This window comes from Eucalyptus grandis, chromosome 3 (assembly GCF_016545825.1).
Source record: "Eucalyptus grandis isolate ANBG69807.140 chromosome 3, ASM1654582v1, whole genome shotgun sequence".
In the NCBI taxonomy this organism is placed as follows: Eukaryota; Viridiplantae; Streptophyta; class Magnoliopsida; order Myrtales; family Myrtaceae; genus Eucalyptus; species Eucalyptus grandis.
In genome coordinates, this window is record NC_052614.1 from 10,750,427 (window position 1) to 10,768,160 (window position 17,734).

Here is a 17,734-nt window from a genome sequence, read left to right on the forward strand (position 1 = left end):
AACTCAAAAATAACCATTCAAATTAATGGTTGGTCTTGACATAGCCCGTTTAGATGCAGCCAATGGAAAAGACCATTCTTTTCATGCAATTCACCCCACAAATTTTAAATCCGCGATATTCCACTAACCACAAATGAGTTGTATTAATTTTTTTTAATTATGTTACGTTCGACCGATAAACGGAACACATAAAAAACCTTTTGTGTATATTTCCATGTTGGGTTCATGTTAATGGGTCGGCTTCGTGCCGGCGGATTGATTTCGTGCCGTCGCTGGGATGACTCAGTGGGCTCTGTATGGGCTTCGCTGGTCTCGAACTTCACGAGACGAGAAGGGCCAAGGCCCACGGTCCAATCCCAAATCCACATCCGCAATTCCCACTATTTTCCACACCCAAAGACCAATTTCCCACCGTTCTTTTCTCCACCAACAGTCACAATTCTGAAAACAGCTTGAAAATCTATCCTATCAGAGTCCAACCGACTAGTTCGAATCTGATTTCAGAATCGAATACCCATCTTCAATATCTGCATATATTTTCTTGAAGACAAAGTAGAAGAGAATAAAAAGACTAAAATCGGTTCAAATCTGTTCTACCCAAAAATCAACACTATAAAATAAATTTAGTCAAGGCCATTTTCCAAATTTTTGTATCCAGAATTCGGTTCTGAATAGAGCCGCCCGGTCTTGATCCCTCACTCGAGAAGAGAAAAAATGACATGATTATATGATCTTGAAGAATAATAAAAATGTATTTTTTTTTCAATGACATGGCTAGATAAAGTTCAGACGAAATCATAGTCCGGATTTAATGAAAGTGTGCAAAAATTTTTGACTCGGAAGAATTAACCGAGAAAATAAAATAAAATAAAATAAAAATAACTCAGAAAGCAAAGAAAAGGGGAAAAAATAATTTTTTTTAAAAAAAGGAAAATAGGAGACCGATCCTTCCTAATACCCTCGTCGCTTCCCTCGCTTCGTTTTCTTTCTTACAGCTTTTCTTTGCTCGTAGCCTGCACAGCTTTCACGAACCAGGGTAGCGGCGAGGGAGTCGAAGCCTCTTCCGCCCGAATCTCCGGAACCTCGGATTCGCGAAGGTGATCGATCCTGCTCTCGTCCATCGATTTTCACAATTCACCCGGTTCTGCGCAGCACCCAGTTCGCCCATCTCGCGTCCGTTTTCGTATCCGCGCCTTTGTCTCTCGTGTTCTCGCTAGATCTGGCGTCCTCCGACCGATCTATCTCGTCGATGCGGCCGTGGCCCGGTTGCATTTCTCGTCTGTGGTCGGTTCTGGGGTTTTGGAGTGCTGGAATGAGAGCCCTTTTTGCTGTTTAGGGTTTTAGTCCCTTTGAATTGTTTGACTGAGGTCTTATTGCCTAGTCGGCGTCGGGGTTGAGAGAGATGTGAGAGCGAGTCGTTAATAATCATGGGTTGATTGCTGGAGGGTAGTCTCCGTTTGTGCATTTCTGGGTTCTTCAGGAGTGAATCGCGGGAGAATTTGGGTATAGAGATGGGTTCTGTCTTGATGGGCATTGGACCCATTATGTCGATATAGCTTCTCCGAATTCGATCTATTTGCCGGCGTCTTGTTTCTCTGCTTAGGACCGGTCCACAATCTGAGTAGGTGCTCTGTAAATTCTTGGAACCCGTTGCTGATGATGGAAAAATGTCTCGGTTGCGTGTGTACATGCTGCGAAAGTCAATCAAGAAAAGCTGCATTCGGCAACAGCCACAAACTAAGCCAAACCCCTGATCCCATCGCATCACTGGAGTATCTGAAGGCCTTTGTTTCATGTGTGCAGACCAACTCAAACGAGATTCTCTCATCTTATCTTTGATTGGGCCTACACTACTTTTCATCATATATTTCTTCCTGACTTTTCTAAAATGCCCATACATTGGACGAATCATTTTAGTCTCTGCGGTTTGAATCATTGTCGTCTCTGTTATACTCATTATGCGCATGTGTTGGTGTTTGATTGCCCAAATTCCATGTCATACTGAAAAAATGGCGCACCTTTTTCCTTATCCTATAGAATTTTCCCGAGTTTTGGTGGTCTTGGGCTTATTTCATTAGCGTTGAGAATAGATGGCTTTTTTTTTTGCTGCTAATTTTGCAAAGTATTTCCCTCAGAACAATGTCATTGTCTGTTTTTGTCAAATTTACTAGTCAGTTTGGCTTCGTTGAGGTTCATAAGGTTAATGATGTTTTCCACTGCTGTGCACTGTTATATGAGCTTATTAGATAGACCCACAAGAGATTGGATTAACAAATAATTATCTTCATGCTTTTTCACCCTGGATTTGCTCATTGGATGATAGGCCTAGTTTGGGGAGCTTATGGCGTCGAAGTTGAATCAGTTGACATCAAAGGCCTGTCAAGCATCACAGTTTGTTGCAAAGCACGGAAATGTCTACTACAAGCAGTTGTTGGAGCAGAACAAACAATATATTCAGGAGCCACCTACTGTTGAGAAATGCAATTTACTGTCAAAGCAATTATTCTACACTCGCCTAGCGAGGTGAGGTTTAATGCTCTCCCTATGGGCACACTTAGCACAGCAGTTCATTTTATTCTGTTTGCTCTCATCTTTTCTTTCACTGTCAGCTTTTGAAGTAATTCTGTGTGGATATGAAAATGTAATCGTTCTTAACAGTTTACTGAAAGCTTGATAGATTATTCGGTCACAAAAGAAGAGAAAGGAGGAAAAGTTTGTTTTCAATGAGTACAGTGGGCAAATGGATGGTTTCGTGTGCAAAAAGGGAAGGTTCTTTTTGAAGGGTGTTTTAGGACCATTCTTTCCAGAAGATACGAACATCCAAATTCCTTCTTCAGATTTGTATCCAGTTTTTCATTAAACCTTCATCTGAACCATCAAATGACCAGTTAAAATTGCTTCAGTGTGAATTATAAGCGTAACCATGGAAAAGGAAGGCTAGTTACTTGTTTGTTTATTGATTATAATTTGACTAGTGAAAATTCATATGACTTGTAGGATAAAGTGATTTTATCTCTCTTTCTTTTTGTGTTTTCAATGCTTTTGAGTTCCAGCAAGTATGGTGGAACTGTGGAAGGTTGTCTTGTTAGCGTTTGCTTCTACTTGGTGTTTGATGCACAAAAAGTGTAACTTGGAATTTTTGGTTGTAATGTGAACTCAAATATAAGGATAGTAAAATAATAAAAAATAACAACCACCACCAACCTCTTCCCTGTCAAGTGGCTCAACTATCTAATATGCACTGTCGTACTCTATCCTCAACACCTCCTCTATAACATCCAAATGCTCGAGATCTTTCTTCAGAGTCTCCACTCATGTCTTTTTGGCCTTCCTTACCTAGCATCTCTGTCATAACACCACGTCTTCTCGATGAAACATTGAAAGATGTCGTTTCATGCGTTCAAACCTTCTTAAGTTTGTTTCTCTTATCATCTGTCGAAAGTCGACTTTTATTTAATATTAATTGTTTTGGATTAGTTTAGCACATATGACTAGTACGTTTTGCTGTTTACTTTTTTGAGATCTTGCAGCAATCACTATAAGTAGATAAACATTTAGGTTCCATTTGTTTGAAGAAAACTGTTTTGGAGAATTATTTTTCTGACTTTTCAGTGTTTTGATGATGGAAAACTAATCATCTCCGAAAATATTTTCTGTGGGTTGAAACAACAAACTTAGATTGGGGAAAACGACTTCCCATTTTAATAAAAGGAAACCACTTTTCTTAAACTGCTAAACAAATGAAAACTATTTTCCTTGAAAATGATTTTCAATGGAAAATAATTTCCTTTATCATGAAGTTTTCAGTGAAATAAACTCGTCCTTACACTAGAAATACACAACTTAAATCTTTCAGTTGTTCCTAGGGAGCAAAAGGTTGTGGTTGGTTGCTTATTGATCGAAAACTATGGTATGGTTCCAATCAAAGAGTGCTCAAGTTTTGCGCTTTAATTCTATAGATTATGAATTCGTAATTGCAGAGTATTATTTTAGGCTTCTATCAGGTGGAATTTCGGCTACTCATTTGCATTGCCTGGTACTTTGTTGGGTGCACTGGTCGAATATTTATCTGTTGTCGGACATAAAGTTATCTTGATACCATACATTTTAGTCGATTTAATCTCCGGAGTGTTATCTTTTGCTTCTTGCCTTGGTTTCTAACTTCTGTGCTGGTCGCAGTATTCCTGGCCGCTCCGAGGCTTTCTGGAAGGAACTCGACTATGTCAAACATTTGTGGAAGAACAGGCAGGAGCTAAAGGTCGAGGATGCTGGAATTGCTGCTTTGTTTGGTCTAGAGTGCTTCGCATGGTTCTGTGCCGGTGAAATTGTGGGAAGGGGATTCACTTTCACTGGCTATTATGTCTGAGAAGCAGCAATTGATGTGTGTTTCGAAGGGTGGAGTTTATATAAGCTTTGTCCTGATTGGCTTGGCTCGGATGTTTGGCACTCTCCCTGCAATTTTTGCTCTTTTTCTGCAAGATTTTTGTAGCTGAGATATCAGTGTTACCTGTGATAACCACAATAATTCATGTATTTGAAGAGGCCTACATGATGTGCTGTGCCATTCTTTTTTTTAAGAACACGCGGATACTCCCTTGACAGATGGTGCAATAACTTTCTGCATTTCTGCTTTATTGCTCTCTTCTGATGTTGTTTGGTTATTTCCATCTGCAAGGCAGATTTGACTGGCAGAAGGTTGAAAATTCTACTCACAGTATGCAGTTTTCAGGGTAGCCGACGAAGGTTGAAAATTCTGCAACGCTGTGGCAAATTTGACTGGCAGAAAAATGGGATTTTGGTACTTTGGCCTGGAATCCTTTTTGGCACCTGGACCATACAATTGCAGGTGTATGTTGTTGATGAAGTTCAGACCACTCTATTAGAGTGTGATCCTGTGGTTGTTTGCAGGTGTAGTTGCCTCTTAGGTTTGCTTGGCTTGTCCATGGTCCTTTTCAGGAGACTGCCCATGCTGTCTTGATTGATGATGTCTTTTAGACCTTACATTCCGGTCCCCTCAACGTGTTCTTGTTAGCTCAAAGGAGAGAATAGAAATACCATCATATTTGTGAGGAATGGATATTTGCATGGACAAGTTTTGAAAAGTTACATTTTTCTTAATAAGAAAGACGAGAAATCTTGAAATTTTGGGCATTTTCTTCTTTCTTTCGACCCCCTCCGGCTCCTCCAAAATAGATTAAGGGTGCGTTGTTTGTTTTTGTATAAGATAAATATTTTTAAAATTATTTCACCAAAAATATATATTATAAAATTATACTTATAGAAATGAATAAATGATAAACATATTTATTGTTCGTGAAAATGTTTTGTTATATATTTTCATTGATGAGGAATACACTTTTTATTGATTGCTAATTCCAAATAATACAAACGATCGTTTTAAAATTATATTTTTAAATTATTTACCTTTCATGAAATAGATAGGATCATATTTTAATGAAACGCACTTGTGTCAATTATTTCCGTCTCTTCTAGATTGCTCTACACATCAGTCAATGCTTCTTCCTTCCTCCTTTTTAATCTTTTCTATACTCTTTCATGAGTACTTCTACATTCCCATTGGCAAAAAAAAAAGCATTACCCTCCTGTTTTTAACCATAATTTTATTGAGCTTATCATAACTTACTTGAAGTCACAATGTTCAACTTTATAAATCGTTATTTATTTGTAATGCTCGTAGCTCTTCAACACTTGTCTATAGTAATATATCTTTGGGAAAATGTGCATGACATAAAAACGGTTACACTTAGTAATTAATTAATAGCACAGTAAAAATATTTCAAATTGTTATTACTGATTGTACCTATAATTAATAATTCTCCTTTCGTAACTTTTCATGAATAACCCGAATTTATCTTAAATCATTTTTTTTTGTTTTTTATTTATTGTAACGTAACTCCATGACCATAAGAGTCCCTTTCTTTTTTTTCTTTTTGAGGGTAAATATGACCATAAGAGTCCTTCATAGTTCATAAACTCAAAATCCATATCACCCGAGTGTAGTAGAAATATTGGCGATTCTATAACCAGTAGTTTTCCTTAAATGTTCGGGAGTTACTGTCTTTTCAAAATAATCGGACGGTTGATTTTTTTTTTTTTTAATTCCAACGATCTAAATTACATAAAAAACCAATCTATGCCGGTGGTATTTTTTCCCAAAAAAGGAAAAGAAATACAAGTCATCTGCCAGCTGGCCAGCTGCCACGTCCTTCGTTGAGCTGAGGCCAATCAGGGAGCGGGGACTCCTGAGCTCTCCTCTGATTGGCCAGCACCAGAAGATCAGGCCCCACAGCGAGGAAATTCTTGTAAATTCCGTCGCTTCTCTTCTCTTCCCGTCTTCCCTCGGAAAACGGGACGAAGCAGAGGAAGAAGAAGAAGAAGAAGAGAGAGAGAATGCTGCGTCCAGTGGCAGCATTCGTCGTCGTCATCGCCGCCTCCATCGCCGCCCTCGCCGATTGCTCCGGCGACGGCTCACAGGTCAGGAGCAGAACCGCACTCCGTTTAGATTAAGCCGCACGCCGTATAAACCGCGCCTCCCTCCTCTTACGCCGTTTCCTAATGCGTTGCAGGTCAGGTGCAGCCGAACCTGCGCCGCCGAGAACTGCGATAGTAAGCCCTAACGCCCCGCGCAGCTCCGTCTGGGTCCATCGTGATCTTCCCCTATTCCGGAGAATCGTTTTTTTTTATTGTTTTCCTGTGCTTTGTCCCTCGTTCATCTATGACCTGACCGATTCTAGTCGATTCGATTCGAATTGATTTTGATTCGATTCTGTCCGGAAAACTGCAGCTATCGGGATCAGATACGGCAAGTACTGCGGCGTGGGATGGACGGGTTGTCCGGGGGAGAAGCCTTGCGACGACCTCGACGCCTGTTGCAAGATTCACGACGAATGCGTCGAAAAGAAAGGTTTGTGTTTGCATTTCGCGTATTTATATGTTGTGTAAGTAGATTTAGATTGACTCATGAATTGGGTTTGTCGCTGTTTATGCCTTTTTTTTTTTTTGAAATTTTGTTAACTGGATGAAGCTTCTAGCTTGGCTTGAGTTAAGAGAAATCTAGGAGATGAGGATACTGATATGATCTAGTTCTGCAGGGAGTATCTAGCCACGGTTTTCTTGAGAATATGAGATGAGATTCTAATTTGATGACAGATTGAATAAAGGGTGCGAAGTGTTTAGCGTTTTTCGGGGCTAAAAAAGCGAAATTGTCCTTCTCATAGATATGCACTGGTAGATAATTATCTGGCTGTATAGCATTGTGAATAACCAATCTCAGCTTTGCATCTGTGTACTAAAAGTTCACATCTTTCTGGCGGTTAGACCAAAAATGCACATTACTTTAGCAGTTTATGATAAGTAGGAGACATCGAAAGCCTTTTCGTATGACATCATCTGCAGCGAGGTTTTGATCTTTTGATACCTTTATCATCTGCAGTAAGGCAAGAGAAATTTTCTAGCAAAGTAGCTTGCAAATGTGATTTTCGTATGGATGTGTAAGGTTGAAGTAGGTCGCTAGCAACATCTTGCAGCGAGAGAATGTGGAAAATGGCTCTACGTGCAACAAGTTAATTTTGTTATTTTATTTACTGCACTTGTCCAGCTAGTGTGAGCTTGTATACGCACATGCAAGTGAGGTAGGCGTAGAGGTAGACCATTGCATTGCATCGAAACCTCATTTGATTGGTCTTTCTTGTTTAAGGTCTATTACTGACTGTCATTGCTCTCCCTTGGTTGCAAATGCAAAGTAGAGCCACCAGCTATGCTAAATTGAAATGTCCATTACCGATTGTTTCAAAATTGATTCTTTCCTGGGAAGAACACCTGAAAGCAGCAAAATATGAGAAATGACTTGAGGCAGAAGAATTTGAGGATATGTTATGCTTAGAGACTGTACTTGAGGCTTTGGCATCTTAATAAAATCATTTGGCTTTTGTTGTGATAATATCTTCATAAAATTCAGGAAAAGAGTTAGTTTAGTGGAATAACAGGTGAAGTAAGAAATGGCTTGAAATTTGTTTGATGATATAACAGGGATGTAAGTATAGAAACCATGCTACTCTAGGTACTTATTTTGGTTTGGTAGTAGAGATGAGTGAACTTGCATGGACCGCCGTGTGTTCTATTGCTGATCAATTTCCCCACATGGTAAATTGCAGGGTGGATGTGGTTTTTCCTTTTTGTGTTTCTTTCTATGTTGTATTGTCAATGAGATGATTGGATTGTGAAATGTCTGACCTTCCAGGTATGACTAACGTAAAATGCCACGAGAAGTTCAAGACCTGCATAAAGAAAGTGCAGAAGTCTGGAAAGACCAGTTTTTCTCGGGAATGTCCTTATGAGACTGCTGTACCAACTATGGTTCAGGGCATGGATATGGCCATCTTGTTCAGCCAGATAGGTAATTCAAAGCTTGAGCTCTGATTTGCTCAAGTTAATAGATTGGTAGAGTAGCAAAAGAATCCCATTCTTTTTCGATTTTTTAACCATCGTGTAAACATACTTCACTATCATTTGCTTTGACAGATATACATATCGAATCGACCCTCGCATGACTGATTTTTTTCTGGATTGGTCTTACTTTTTACGAATGTATCACTTGACGGATCCTTTTTGATCAGGTCGCATTTTTGTACTTTCACCTCGTGATGGAGAGGCTGTTTAATGCATTACTTAATGATAATACCTTGTTGGCGAGGTGAGTCAGATGCAGCGCATTAATTGACTTCACTTAGAGAGTTGAAGCAGTAATCTTCCAGGAACAGCAGATCAGCTGTCGCCTTATTCTTAATTTTGTGTAGATTCTGAGAATGATTGGGGTTCAACTATAGTAATAATTCTTCGCGTAGAAAAATCCACCTTAAAGTCTCGCAAGGCTGAATATCCGACGGTCGGAAAATTTTTCGTGAAACACCGTAATCAACCTGATTTTGTCGCGAACCTTTTTTAATTCCATATCCTTGGTAACTTACTTCCATGAACGCTACATTGCTTCGTAGTTTGCAAACTTAAAGACCCAGCTGGTGAGTAAATAGCCTGTCGTCATATGTCCTAAATTTGTTCATAAGCTACTATCATTTCAAAATCATCCGGTGGCTGACATTCTTTTGTCCTGTTGATCCAGCCGTCCGGATTACATAGGGGATTAGTCCCATAAATTGCTAGACCGGACCGGAGAACTTTCCTCGGTCGTCGATGTTGTCCCTTTTATTAGCTTTTAGGGATATATATTTTTCTCTCGAATGGAAAATTGGAGTTCGCTAATCATTATGAACGTATAAGCCGACTTATGGTAATTTTATGGGAGAGCCTACTGAGACATTTAACGGCAAATTGCGCGGGATGCGCTCGCTTCAATTGCATGTTTTTCACTTTTCATGGTGACTGAGGATTTACCTCTTCGTCTGAAGTACTGAGTTATGCTTGAAAGGAAAAGTTGGTCATGTCGTGCCCCCAACCAGAAAACTTACTTTTGACCCTCTCCACCTTTTCATTTGGGTTTTACGTTCGAGCAATGCTTTGATGTCATTGGGTAGTGCCATTTCCTGTAAATTGTCTCAGTACACGTACAAATAATTTTCACGACTTCTATGACATAATCCATCTTATCTATATATTAGAAATTTAGAATGAACTTATTCAGCTCTCATGTGGAACTTTCCCTTGAAAGAGACCTCAATTGTCTGTTGGTTTTGAGGAAAAGAAACAATGAATACTACGAAAAACCCCAAATAAACAGTCTCAATTAATTCTGGAAATATTGTCCCGACTAATATACAATGAATAAACGGATTATATGGTACATGATAATTAAGGATAGGTAACCGGACAAGTTCAATCCTAGAACTAGCTTGCTTGAAGTGAAACCCAAGACCACGCAATTACCAAGACTTTACTAGTCACAGGCTAAGAAGCAAAATATGTTATATCAATTACGTAATTTTCATCCTGAGTGTGTCGCGAAATCGATGTCCAACAATAGCATGAACATGATGGCCGAAGGCAAGGCCACGAGAGTGAGATCCAAAGTTCCCTTACTACGAAAGTGATGGCCGAAGGTGAGGTCGCAAGCGACAGTAAGGGAGGACAGGAGGTGCCTGGCAAGGCCACGACTTCGAGGGAGAGCCAGAGGAAGAGCAGAGGTCGAGGCTACCAAGCCGGCCATGACTGCGATGCCATAATGGAGGGATGGCCGAAGGCGAGATTGTGACTAGTGAGGCCTTCAGCGATTGCAATAAGGCAGCTGAGAGAGAGAGCAGAGACCTAGAGGAAGAGAATTGCGAGTGCAAGAGACGAAGAGGAGATTAGGGTTTCTGGGTTACTCTTTTACTTTAAAAAAAAGAACAGAAAATTAGAATAAAAATTAAGATATATCAATCCGGTCTGGGTAGGTAAGTCCACTTTTGAAACTGGAAGCCGGATCAATATTCATCGGTTCCAAACTTGGAAATTGAGAGTCACTCAGAATCGGCCGATTTAGTCCAATTTGAACGATTTCCAGTTTTCTCACCCCTAACTACAACAAGTAACCTCACGACCAAGAAAGTAGAAAAAAAATGACAGAAAAGATCTCTACGTCTTTCTTGCAATGTAATTGGCAGTTCCCACTTGATTCAAACGTCAGATCTCCAATCCTACGCTTGATTTAAGAGTCAACTCCCGTCTTTATAACTTACTCGGAAAGATTAGACTATTTTACTGGAATCCGAAGCCAACAGCCCAAAAGATTTGACTTTTTACTGAAAATGAAGGCTTGTTTATACTATGCTGTATAAAAAGAGGAAGAACCAACGAAGTGGATAACTGCTAACTAATACTAATATTACATCTAGTTGCAATTTCTTAATCCAATTTGTACAAGCATAGCTAGTGAAATTGCTATCGTGGGAATAACCTCATTCATTGGTTTGACATCCACGTCCATGAATTGAAAGGTCCGAATGATCAATACTTTTTTTTTCGGGGCCAACAACAAATGCAAGTGCCTGGAAAGCTATATATGCTGGAAAAGCCCGGTTTTAAGTGGTTATTGTTGCTTGCAAGCTTTTAAAAATCATTTTAGAATGATTCAAAAACTATGTATTATGGAAAATTCAAGTATTTGTTGTTAGATAATCTTGAAACAGAAATTATTGTATATTTCCATTAAGGTTAGGTGGGTATTTATACACTCAAGAATACATTCTAGAAGATTTACTTGCAAGAAAAAATTACATCAATTAGAAAATTTTCAAACTTCTAAATATAAGATTCCAAAACTTTCAAATCTAATAGTCCCATATTTGGTTCGTATATATTTTTTCCATACACCCCTCAAGTGAAAGAGTCAAGATGGCGAATCTTCAACTAGTCTCGTAAAAATGCAAAATGTGCTTTAAGAAGAGCTTTGGTGAGAGCATCAGCTAGTTGGTCTGCTGTAGAGATAAATTGCACACCAAGTTGTCATTGGGCAACACAATCACGGGCAAAGTGAAAGACAATTTCAATAAGTTTGGTACAACCATGAAAAAACGGATTTGCAGACAGATAAGTGGCACCGATACTATCACACCAAAGGATGGGAGGACCTTTCAGAGGGAACCCAAGCTCTTGAAGAAGTGACTCGAGCCAAATGAGTTTAGCTATAGCATCGGCGAGGGCTTTATACTCGGACTCTATGGAAGAGCGCGCTCCAATTCATTGTTTTCTGGAGCTCCAAGAGATCAAATTAGGATGAAAAAAAAATAGCATCCCCTCCAATTGACTTCCTGTCGTTAGTGCTACCAGCCCGATCCTCGTTTAGAAAGGCTTGCAATTGAATATCGTTGGATTGAGAAAGAAGCAAGCCAAATGACCATATATGTTTGAGATAGCGCAAGATGCGTTTCATTATTTGCGAATGGTCTTCTGTCGGTGCGTGCATGAATCGACAAGTTTTGTATTTTTTTACTAAAGATGAAGAGTTGTTTATACTAAATGTTGTATAAAAATAGGAAGAACCAACTAAATGGATAACTACTAACTAATATTACATCTGGTTGCTTCAACGATAACTCATTCTGCATGATAGTCCCATGATAGCTGTACAGGCAACAGTACATATAAAAAGTTGTTGGCTGACGAACTCTCTTGCAATTTATTTAGGGCAAAAGCCATCAAAACCCCTAAACTATATAATGTTTAATTAAAACCATATAGTTTATCTAATTTTAAATTGAAAGCTAATCCTTGTCTATAATATGCCAATTTCAGCTATCAAAAAGATGAATAAGACATCCACCAAACCATATAGTCAATATAATTTTAATGTGAAAAGAATAATCCTTGTCTATAAAAAAAACAATGCAGCCAGCATTTATAGACTCTAAGGATACACGTGATGATCATTTCATTTTATTCTAGAACTATTTTTCCGTTCTAGACTTGTTTTTGTAACAAAAATCCATTTAGTAATGTAATTTCATTTTTCTATTTCTAGAATAAATTTTTAGTCTAGAAATAAATTTGGAACAAAATGAAGGGTAAAAATTTTCTACTTAACTATTTCTTGAACAAAAATGAGAAATAAAAAATCATCTCATCGCTCATCCTCACTACTAGACAATCGCCTACCCGCCACTACCGTCATCCACCATCACCACGATCCGTTGTGGTACACCGCCGCTAGCCCTCATTAGTCGCTGGCCACGATCCGTCGTCACTAGGGAGGGAGACATTTTATGTTATTATTAAACAAATTTTTATTTCATGGCAGAAATTTTGTGTCGTTATTAAATGTGTATTTTTTTTCAAGAACTCATCCAGGAATAGAAATTTGAAAAATCTATGCTCTAGAAATCAATCTTTGACCAGAATAGTTATCATTTGTACCCCGAGAAAATGGGGGAAGTATACTATTAGTGCCATAAGTTGTGTACAGCGCTCACTTTAGTGCCAAAAGTTTCCGTCGGATTACTCAAGTGTCAAATCGGAGAAAAAACAATCACTTTGGTGCCACTGGCGAGAGATTCCAGCCAAATTAATTACATGGTTTTTATATTTAAAAAAAAAGGTTCCGGTTGCTTTAAAACAACGTTGTTTTCGATCCTCCTTAAGAAAATGATGTCATTTTGCCGTCCTACGTGGATGGCCTCACAAAACGACGTTGTTTAACTCATTTGGGGAATTTTTTTTTTTTTTTTTTTTGGGATTGAAATTAGGGTTTTTCCGACCTAGCTCGCTCGGCCGTTGTCGCTGCGCCACCGTCGCTCGCTCGGCCGCCGTTGCTCGGCACTATTTGGTCGCCTTCAACAGCACATGAGGGAGCACCAGCCCCGGTCACTAGAGCCTAGGTATTGGAAGACACAGGCTAGGCACTCGTTGGGGAGATCAGAGATGGAGAGGGAGACATCAATGGTGGCGCACTCGTTGGTGGCCTCCCCAAGCATCGGCCAAATCACGGCCTTTACTTGGCCGCCGAGTAGCCGTCGTCACGATTGGGGTTGGGGTTGGAGCGCGGCCGCCAAGTGGCCATCGTTGGGGTCGGGGTCGGGGTCGGGGTTGGAGCCACAGTCGTCGAGTGGCCATTGTCGGGATCGGGGGTCGGGGTCGGAGCCGTGGCGGTTGAGTGGCCATCGTCGAGGTCGAGGTCGGGGTCGGAGCTGCGGCCGTGGAGTGCGGGGGCCGTTGAGGACGGCAACTGGCCGAAGATTTAAGGTTTTGAATTGGGGAAGACACCAAACGGCGTCATTTTGGTGTTATGATACTGACTGTACTCTCTGGCGAGCCACATTAGCTTCAAAAATTAATAAAAAAGCGCTATGTCGGATTTCCGGTCAACCAGATCAGAGTTGGCACTACAATGATCATTTTTAAAAAAATTTGGCAGTTAAGTGATCCGACAGAAACTTTTGGCACCAAAGTGAGCGCCGTACACAACTTATGGCACTGACAGTATACTTATCCCCTGAGAAAATTTGATAGTTTGATCAACTCCAAGAGGGCTCTTGGAGTGCAATATAGCATGCCAAAGTTAGTTACCAAAATAATGAACCAAACACTCCACGAAACCTTATAAAAATTTTGAAGTGAAAGGAATGATCCTTGTCTATAAAAGACCAATTTAGTCAGCGTCCGTATAGTCTAAGAGAACCTGACAGTTCCATCAACTCCAGGAGGGCATTTCGCCCTAGGTACGCAGAGTAAGTTCTCAAAGCTTCAGAAAGGCAAGTTCTAACCTCTAATTTACAGCTTTTGCATGAGGCGATTTAATCAGTAGAGGAGACTTCTTGCAGTGAATCACGGTCTTATTTAACGATGAATATATCTTAAGTCTATGCGCAGAGCCTGTAGTCTTGTGGTTATGTGCTATAAGAATCACAAACATGTTTGTCAACTGCAAACATGTGGTCATTTGGAGTGATATGCTTGACGGGATAGGCCGTTTGATACGGTACGAAATTTTCATTTTCATAGGGAAAGTGAAAATGGAAGAGAAAATGAAGGCAGCGTCAAATTATGACAAGTCAGTGTTGCAGAGTAAGGCGCTGTATCAGGTACTCCATTTATTGTCATTCACATCATCCCTTTCCCTCTTTTCAGTTAAATGGTGAGTTAGCTTGGTTTCATCCTTACACACGCCAGAAAAAGTCCAACCCTTCGATCCTGTCAAAAGCAGGCCTTTCAGGGGTTTGTCCAGCGCTTCCTCTAGGCCGATCCTCATAGGTTAAACTGTGAATATGAACTAAATCCAATATGGCTAATCTGTGGGAATCTTTACCTTCTCTTAGACTGCCATTGTTTCTGTTAAAAATTTGAATGTGTGGGAAAGCAATTTTTTTGGTATTGATAATAGTTTTAAAATAGCGATGTGTGCAAGTGTATTTGTGTATGGTATAGTTTGTAGTGGATGGACGAGAGACAAAGTAGAATAGTTTCATTAGTTGAACAAGCTAGTTTTACAAATATATTTGTTGGAGTAGTATTGGTGGCGTCAGTGGAGGAGTACAAATGTTAAGGAGTTTATTCTCCAACTCCCCACTCACCCTTTTACATGAATGAGCTATGGCCTTTCTATAGGCATTTCCACCAACTAAGTACAATGGCCTTAGAGGATTCTGGACCTCTTTTGAATACTATCCACGTAGGCTTCATCCTGCAACCACCACCATATCCCTGATTTGTCCAGAGATTGTTTGCTTCTTACATGCTGGACATTTTCCGGCCACAATCTTTAACTATCCAAAACTTCATCTAGGGAATTCTAGATTGCAGTTTAGTAAATCTAGGAAATTCTAGAAATTGGATCACCATTTCCAATAGTTTCTTAATGTTTTGCTTCCATGCATATATTTAATTTTGCAGTACCTTTTGGACACAAGTGTGTTCCCAAATGAACCGGAGCCTCTTAAGGAGATAAGAGAAGTTTCTGCAAGCCATCCAGGGTCTCTCTCTCTCTCTCTCTCTCTCTCTCTCTCTCTCTCTCTCTCTCTAGTTCAGTGTCCATAACATTACGATACAGTCACCGACTCTGACTTATAATGCTTTCATTCAATTTAAGGAGTCCTATAATTGAAGCATATTGTAATTAACACTGTTTCCAGATGGATATTCCCCCTAACAGTAAACAAGGGATTTTAATTTTTCTTCTTTTATTTGTTGATATTCAGGTCTAGGATGGCCTCTGCACCAGATGCAGGTCAGTTGATGGCAATGCTACTGAAGCTTATCAATGCTAAAAGGACCATTGAAATCGGTGTCTTCACAGGATACTCTCTTTTGCTCACTGCCCTAACAATTCCTGAGGATGGCAAGGTCTCCAAGCACTGCTCATGCTTTACAATAAAAGAATTTGATTGGATTGCTCATGCCATCAGAATTGCTGTAGATAATAGCCATAGATGTCGATCGCGAGGCATATGAAATGGGACTTCCCATTATCAAGAAGGCCGGCGTAGAGCACAAAGTCGACTTCATTAATTCCGAGGCTCTCCGAGCACTAGATGATTTGATGGAAAATGTGGGTCATTTACCAGCCTTGCCCAGTTTATGCAGTTTACTCCTACGGCATCATATTTCCTATAGGAAATGCTATATGCATATACAGTATACCTGCGATACACAACATAAAAATTTTGCTTAGTACATTTTGGTGGACTCTATCTACTCGTTGTGTGGCATTCTGGGTTACGTTTATTCCTTATGCTTTCCTTTGTTGTATCGAGTCTGAATGGGATTTGTCATAATAAAACTAATTGCAGCTTGACAACGAGGGGAGCTTTGACTTTGCCTATGTCGACGCGGACAAAGTCAACTACTTGAAGTATCACGAGAGGATGATGAAACTGGTCAAAGTGGGAGGGGTAGTCATCTTCGACAACACCCTCTGGAAGGGAACCGTCGCGATGCCTGAAGATGCAGTTGCAGAGAATTATAAGGAGAATCGAAAATGGCTGATTGAGTTCAACAATTCACTCGCCGATGATGCTCGCGTCCAAATTTGTCATGCTTCAATTGGTGATGGGATGACAATCTGTAGGCGTCTTCGCTAAGTTTTTATCCGTTGACCCCTGCATATTTCTGTCTTTTAGAAAGGACATTGCACTCGCAGTAACTTCTTATATCCTTGGCATGTTGTCTTGTATGTTATAATAACCACATCATTTATGAATTGGCAAAAATCGATGGGGTCATCAGGAAGTGCTACGAATGATGATTGATAGACATTTTGCTCCAGATACATTCATAAATAACAAATGTACCAGTTCATTTTATTGTTGGATATTTCAATAGTTTTGAAATATTTATTATAAATTATTATCGTCATGAAAGTCATCATTTTTGTAACGGCTTTTTCAACGGTTATAACGGCTTTCTAATGGTTATATAACGGTCATTTAACCGAGAGCATCAACTAGTTTCATACGAATGCTTTTTGAAGTTTCTACTTTTAGTCTATCACATGCCGTATTGAGGTCATCTATGGATTCGATTTCTTCAAAAACCGAGAGCACCCATCCTAAATGATTTGGTGGCGCTCTACAAGGTCCTATCATGCATCAGGATGCTTTTTGAAGTTTCTACTTTTAGTCTACCACATGCCGTATTGAGGTCATCTATGGATTCAATTTCTTCAAAAACCGAGAGCACCCATCCTAAATGAATTTGATGGCGCTCTACAAGGCCTATTAAGCATCAGGATGATGGAGAAACTATCACAAAGCTGTTGAGAAAACTCCAACTAAGTTTTGAAGTTAACAAAACTTTATGGTTCAAATGCTAATTTTAAGAACATATTGTTCTTAAAGTTGTTTCTGAGGAACTATCGAAGACTTTTACAAAAGTCTATTCTTCCCCCATAAGCACTTCCCACTCTAATGAAGGCCAGAACGAGGTCATGTCCAGAATGAGGAAGAGAGTAGACTTGCACTCATCTATTTTGCGTTACAGATCCAAATTGAACGTATTTGGAAGTTATTCTTCAATGTCTAGCTCTTTGGCGAAGGATTTCACTTACATTTTGTAAATACATTGATGGAATCAATCACAAATTAATGAAATCAATCTTGTAGACAAGTTCATTTTTGGGAAGCATCTATTTATAAAAACCAATATTGTGATTGTATGGGCGACCAGAATCATATAGAAATTCTATTTCTAACGTCAACGACTAAAAGATCCCTTTGATTGATTTTTTTAACAACTTGGTTGGTAGAAAATTCCTCTAGAAATTGCCAACGGCTAGTATGGTATGGATAAGTAT

At 39.6% G+C, this 17,734-nt stretch overlaps 3 protein-coding genes across 3 annotated transcripts; all 3 read left to right on the plus strand.

The window, feature by feature from the left end:
• Positions 1-966: 966 nt before the first annotated feature.
• On the plus strand, positions 967-4,599 carry LOC120292260. The gene is made up of 3 exons (XM_039310518.1): positions 967-1,097; positions 2,324-2,523; positions 4,180-4,599. The coding sequence occupies exons 2-3, from the start codon at positions 2,342-2,344 to the stop codon at positions 4,364-4,366; spliced, it is 369 nt and encodes a 122-aa protein (XP_039166452.1). The 5' UTR covers positions 967-1,097; positions 2,324-2,341; the 3' UTR covers positions 4,367-4,599.
• Positions 4,600-6,347: 1,748 nt separating this feature from the next.
• Positions 6,348-8,545, plus strand: LOC120291278 (probable phospholipase A2 homolog 1). Its single transcript, XM_039308436.1, has 4 exons — positions 6,348-6,495; positions 6,588-6,627; positions 6,806-6,925; positions 8,261-8,545. Exons 1-4 carry the CDS (start codon positions 6,412-6,414, stop codon positions 8,437-8,439), a joined length of 423 nt encoding a protein of 140 aa, XP_039164370.1. The 5' UTR covers positions 6,348-6,411; the 3' UTR covers positions 8,440-8,545.
• A 5,914-nt stretch (positions 8,546-14,459) lies between these two features.
• Positions 14,460-16,523, plus strand: LOC104439026 (probable caffeoyl-CoA O-methyltransferase At4g26220). Its single transcript, XM_039309298.1, has 5 exons — positions 14,460-14,528; positions 15,337-15,416; positions 15,642-15,786; positions 15,860-15,991; positions 16,233-16,523. The coding sequence occupies exons 1-5, from the start codon at positions 14,460-14,462 to the stop codon at positions 16,521-16,523; spliced, it is 717 nt and encodes a 238-aa protein (XP_039165232.1).
• The last annotated feature ends 1,211 nt before the right edge of the window (positions 16,524-17,734 follow it).

Coding starts and splice junctions, on each gene's coding strand:
- LOC120292260 (XM_039310518.1), top strand. CDS start 2,342: ATGGCGTCGAAGTTGAATCAGTTGACATCAAAGGCCTGTCAAGCATCA. Junction 2,524..4,179: donor TTCTACACTCGCCTAGCGAG/GTGAGGTTTAAT, acceptor TGCTGGTCGCAG/TATTCCTGGCCGCTCCGAGG.
- LOC120291278 (XM_039308436.1), top strand. CDS start 6,412: ATGCTGCGTCCAGTGGCAGCATTCGTCGTCGTCATCGCCGCCTCCATC. Junction 6,628..6,805: donor CGCCGCCGAGAACTGCGATA/GTAAGCCCTAAC, acceptor GGAAAACTGCAG/CTATCGGGATCAGATACGGC. Junction 6,926..8,260: donor CGAATGCGTCGAAAAGAAAG/GTTTGTGTTTGC, acceptor CTGACCTTCCAG/GTATGACTAACGTAAAATGC.
- LOC104439026 (XM_039309298.1), top strand. CDS start 14,460: ATGGAAGAGAAAATGAAGGCAGCGTCAAATTATGACAAGTCAGTGTTG. Junction 15,417..15,641: donor GTTTCTGCAAGCCATCCAGG/GTCTCTCTCTCT, acceptor GTTGATATTCAG/GTCTAGGATGGCCTCTGCAC. Junction 15,992..16,232: donor TAGATGATTTGATGGAAAAT/GTGGGTCATTTA, acceptor AACTAATTGCAG/CTTGACAACGAGGGGAGCTT.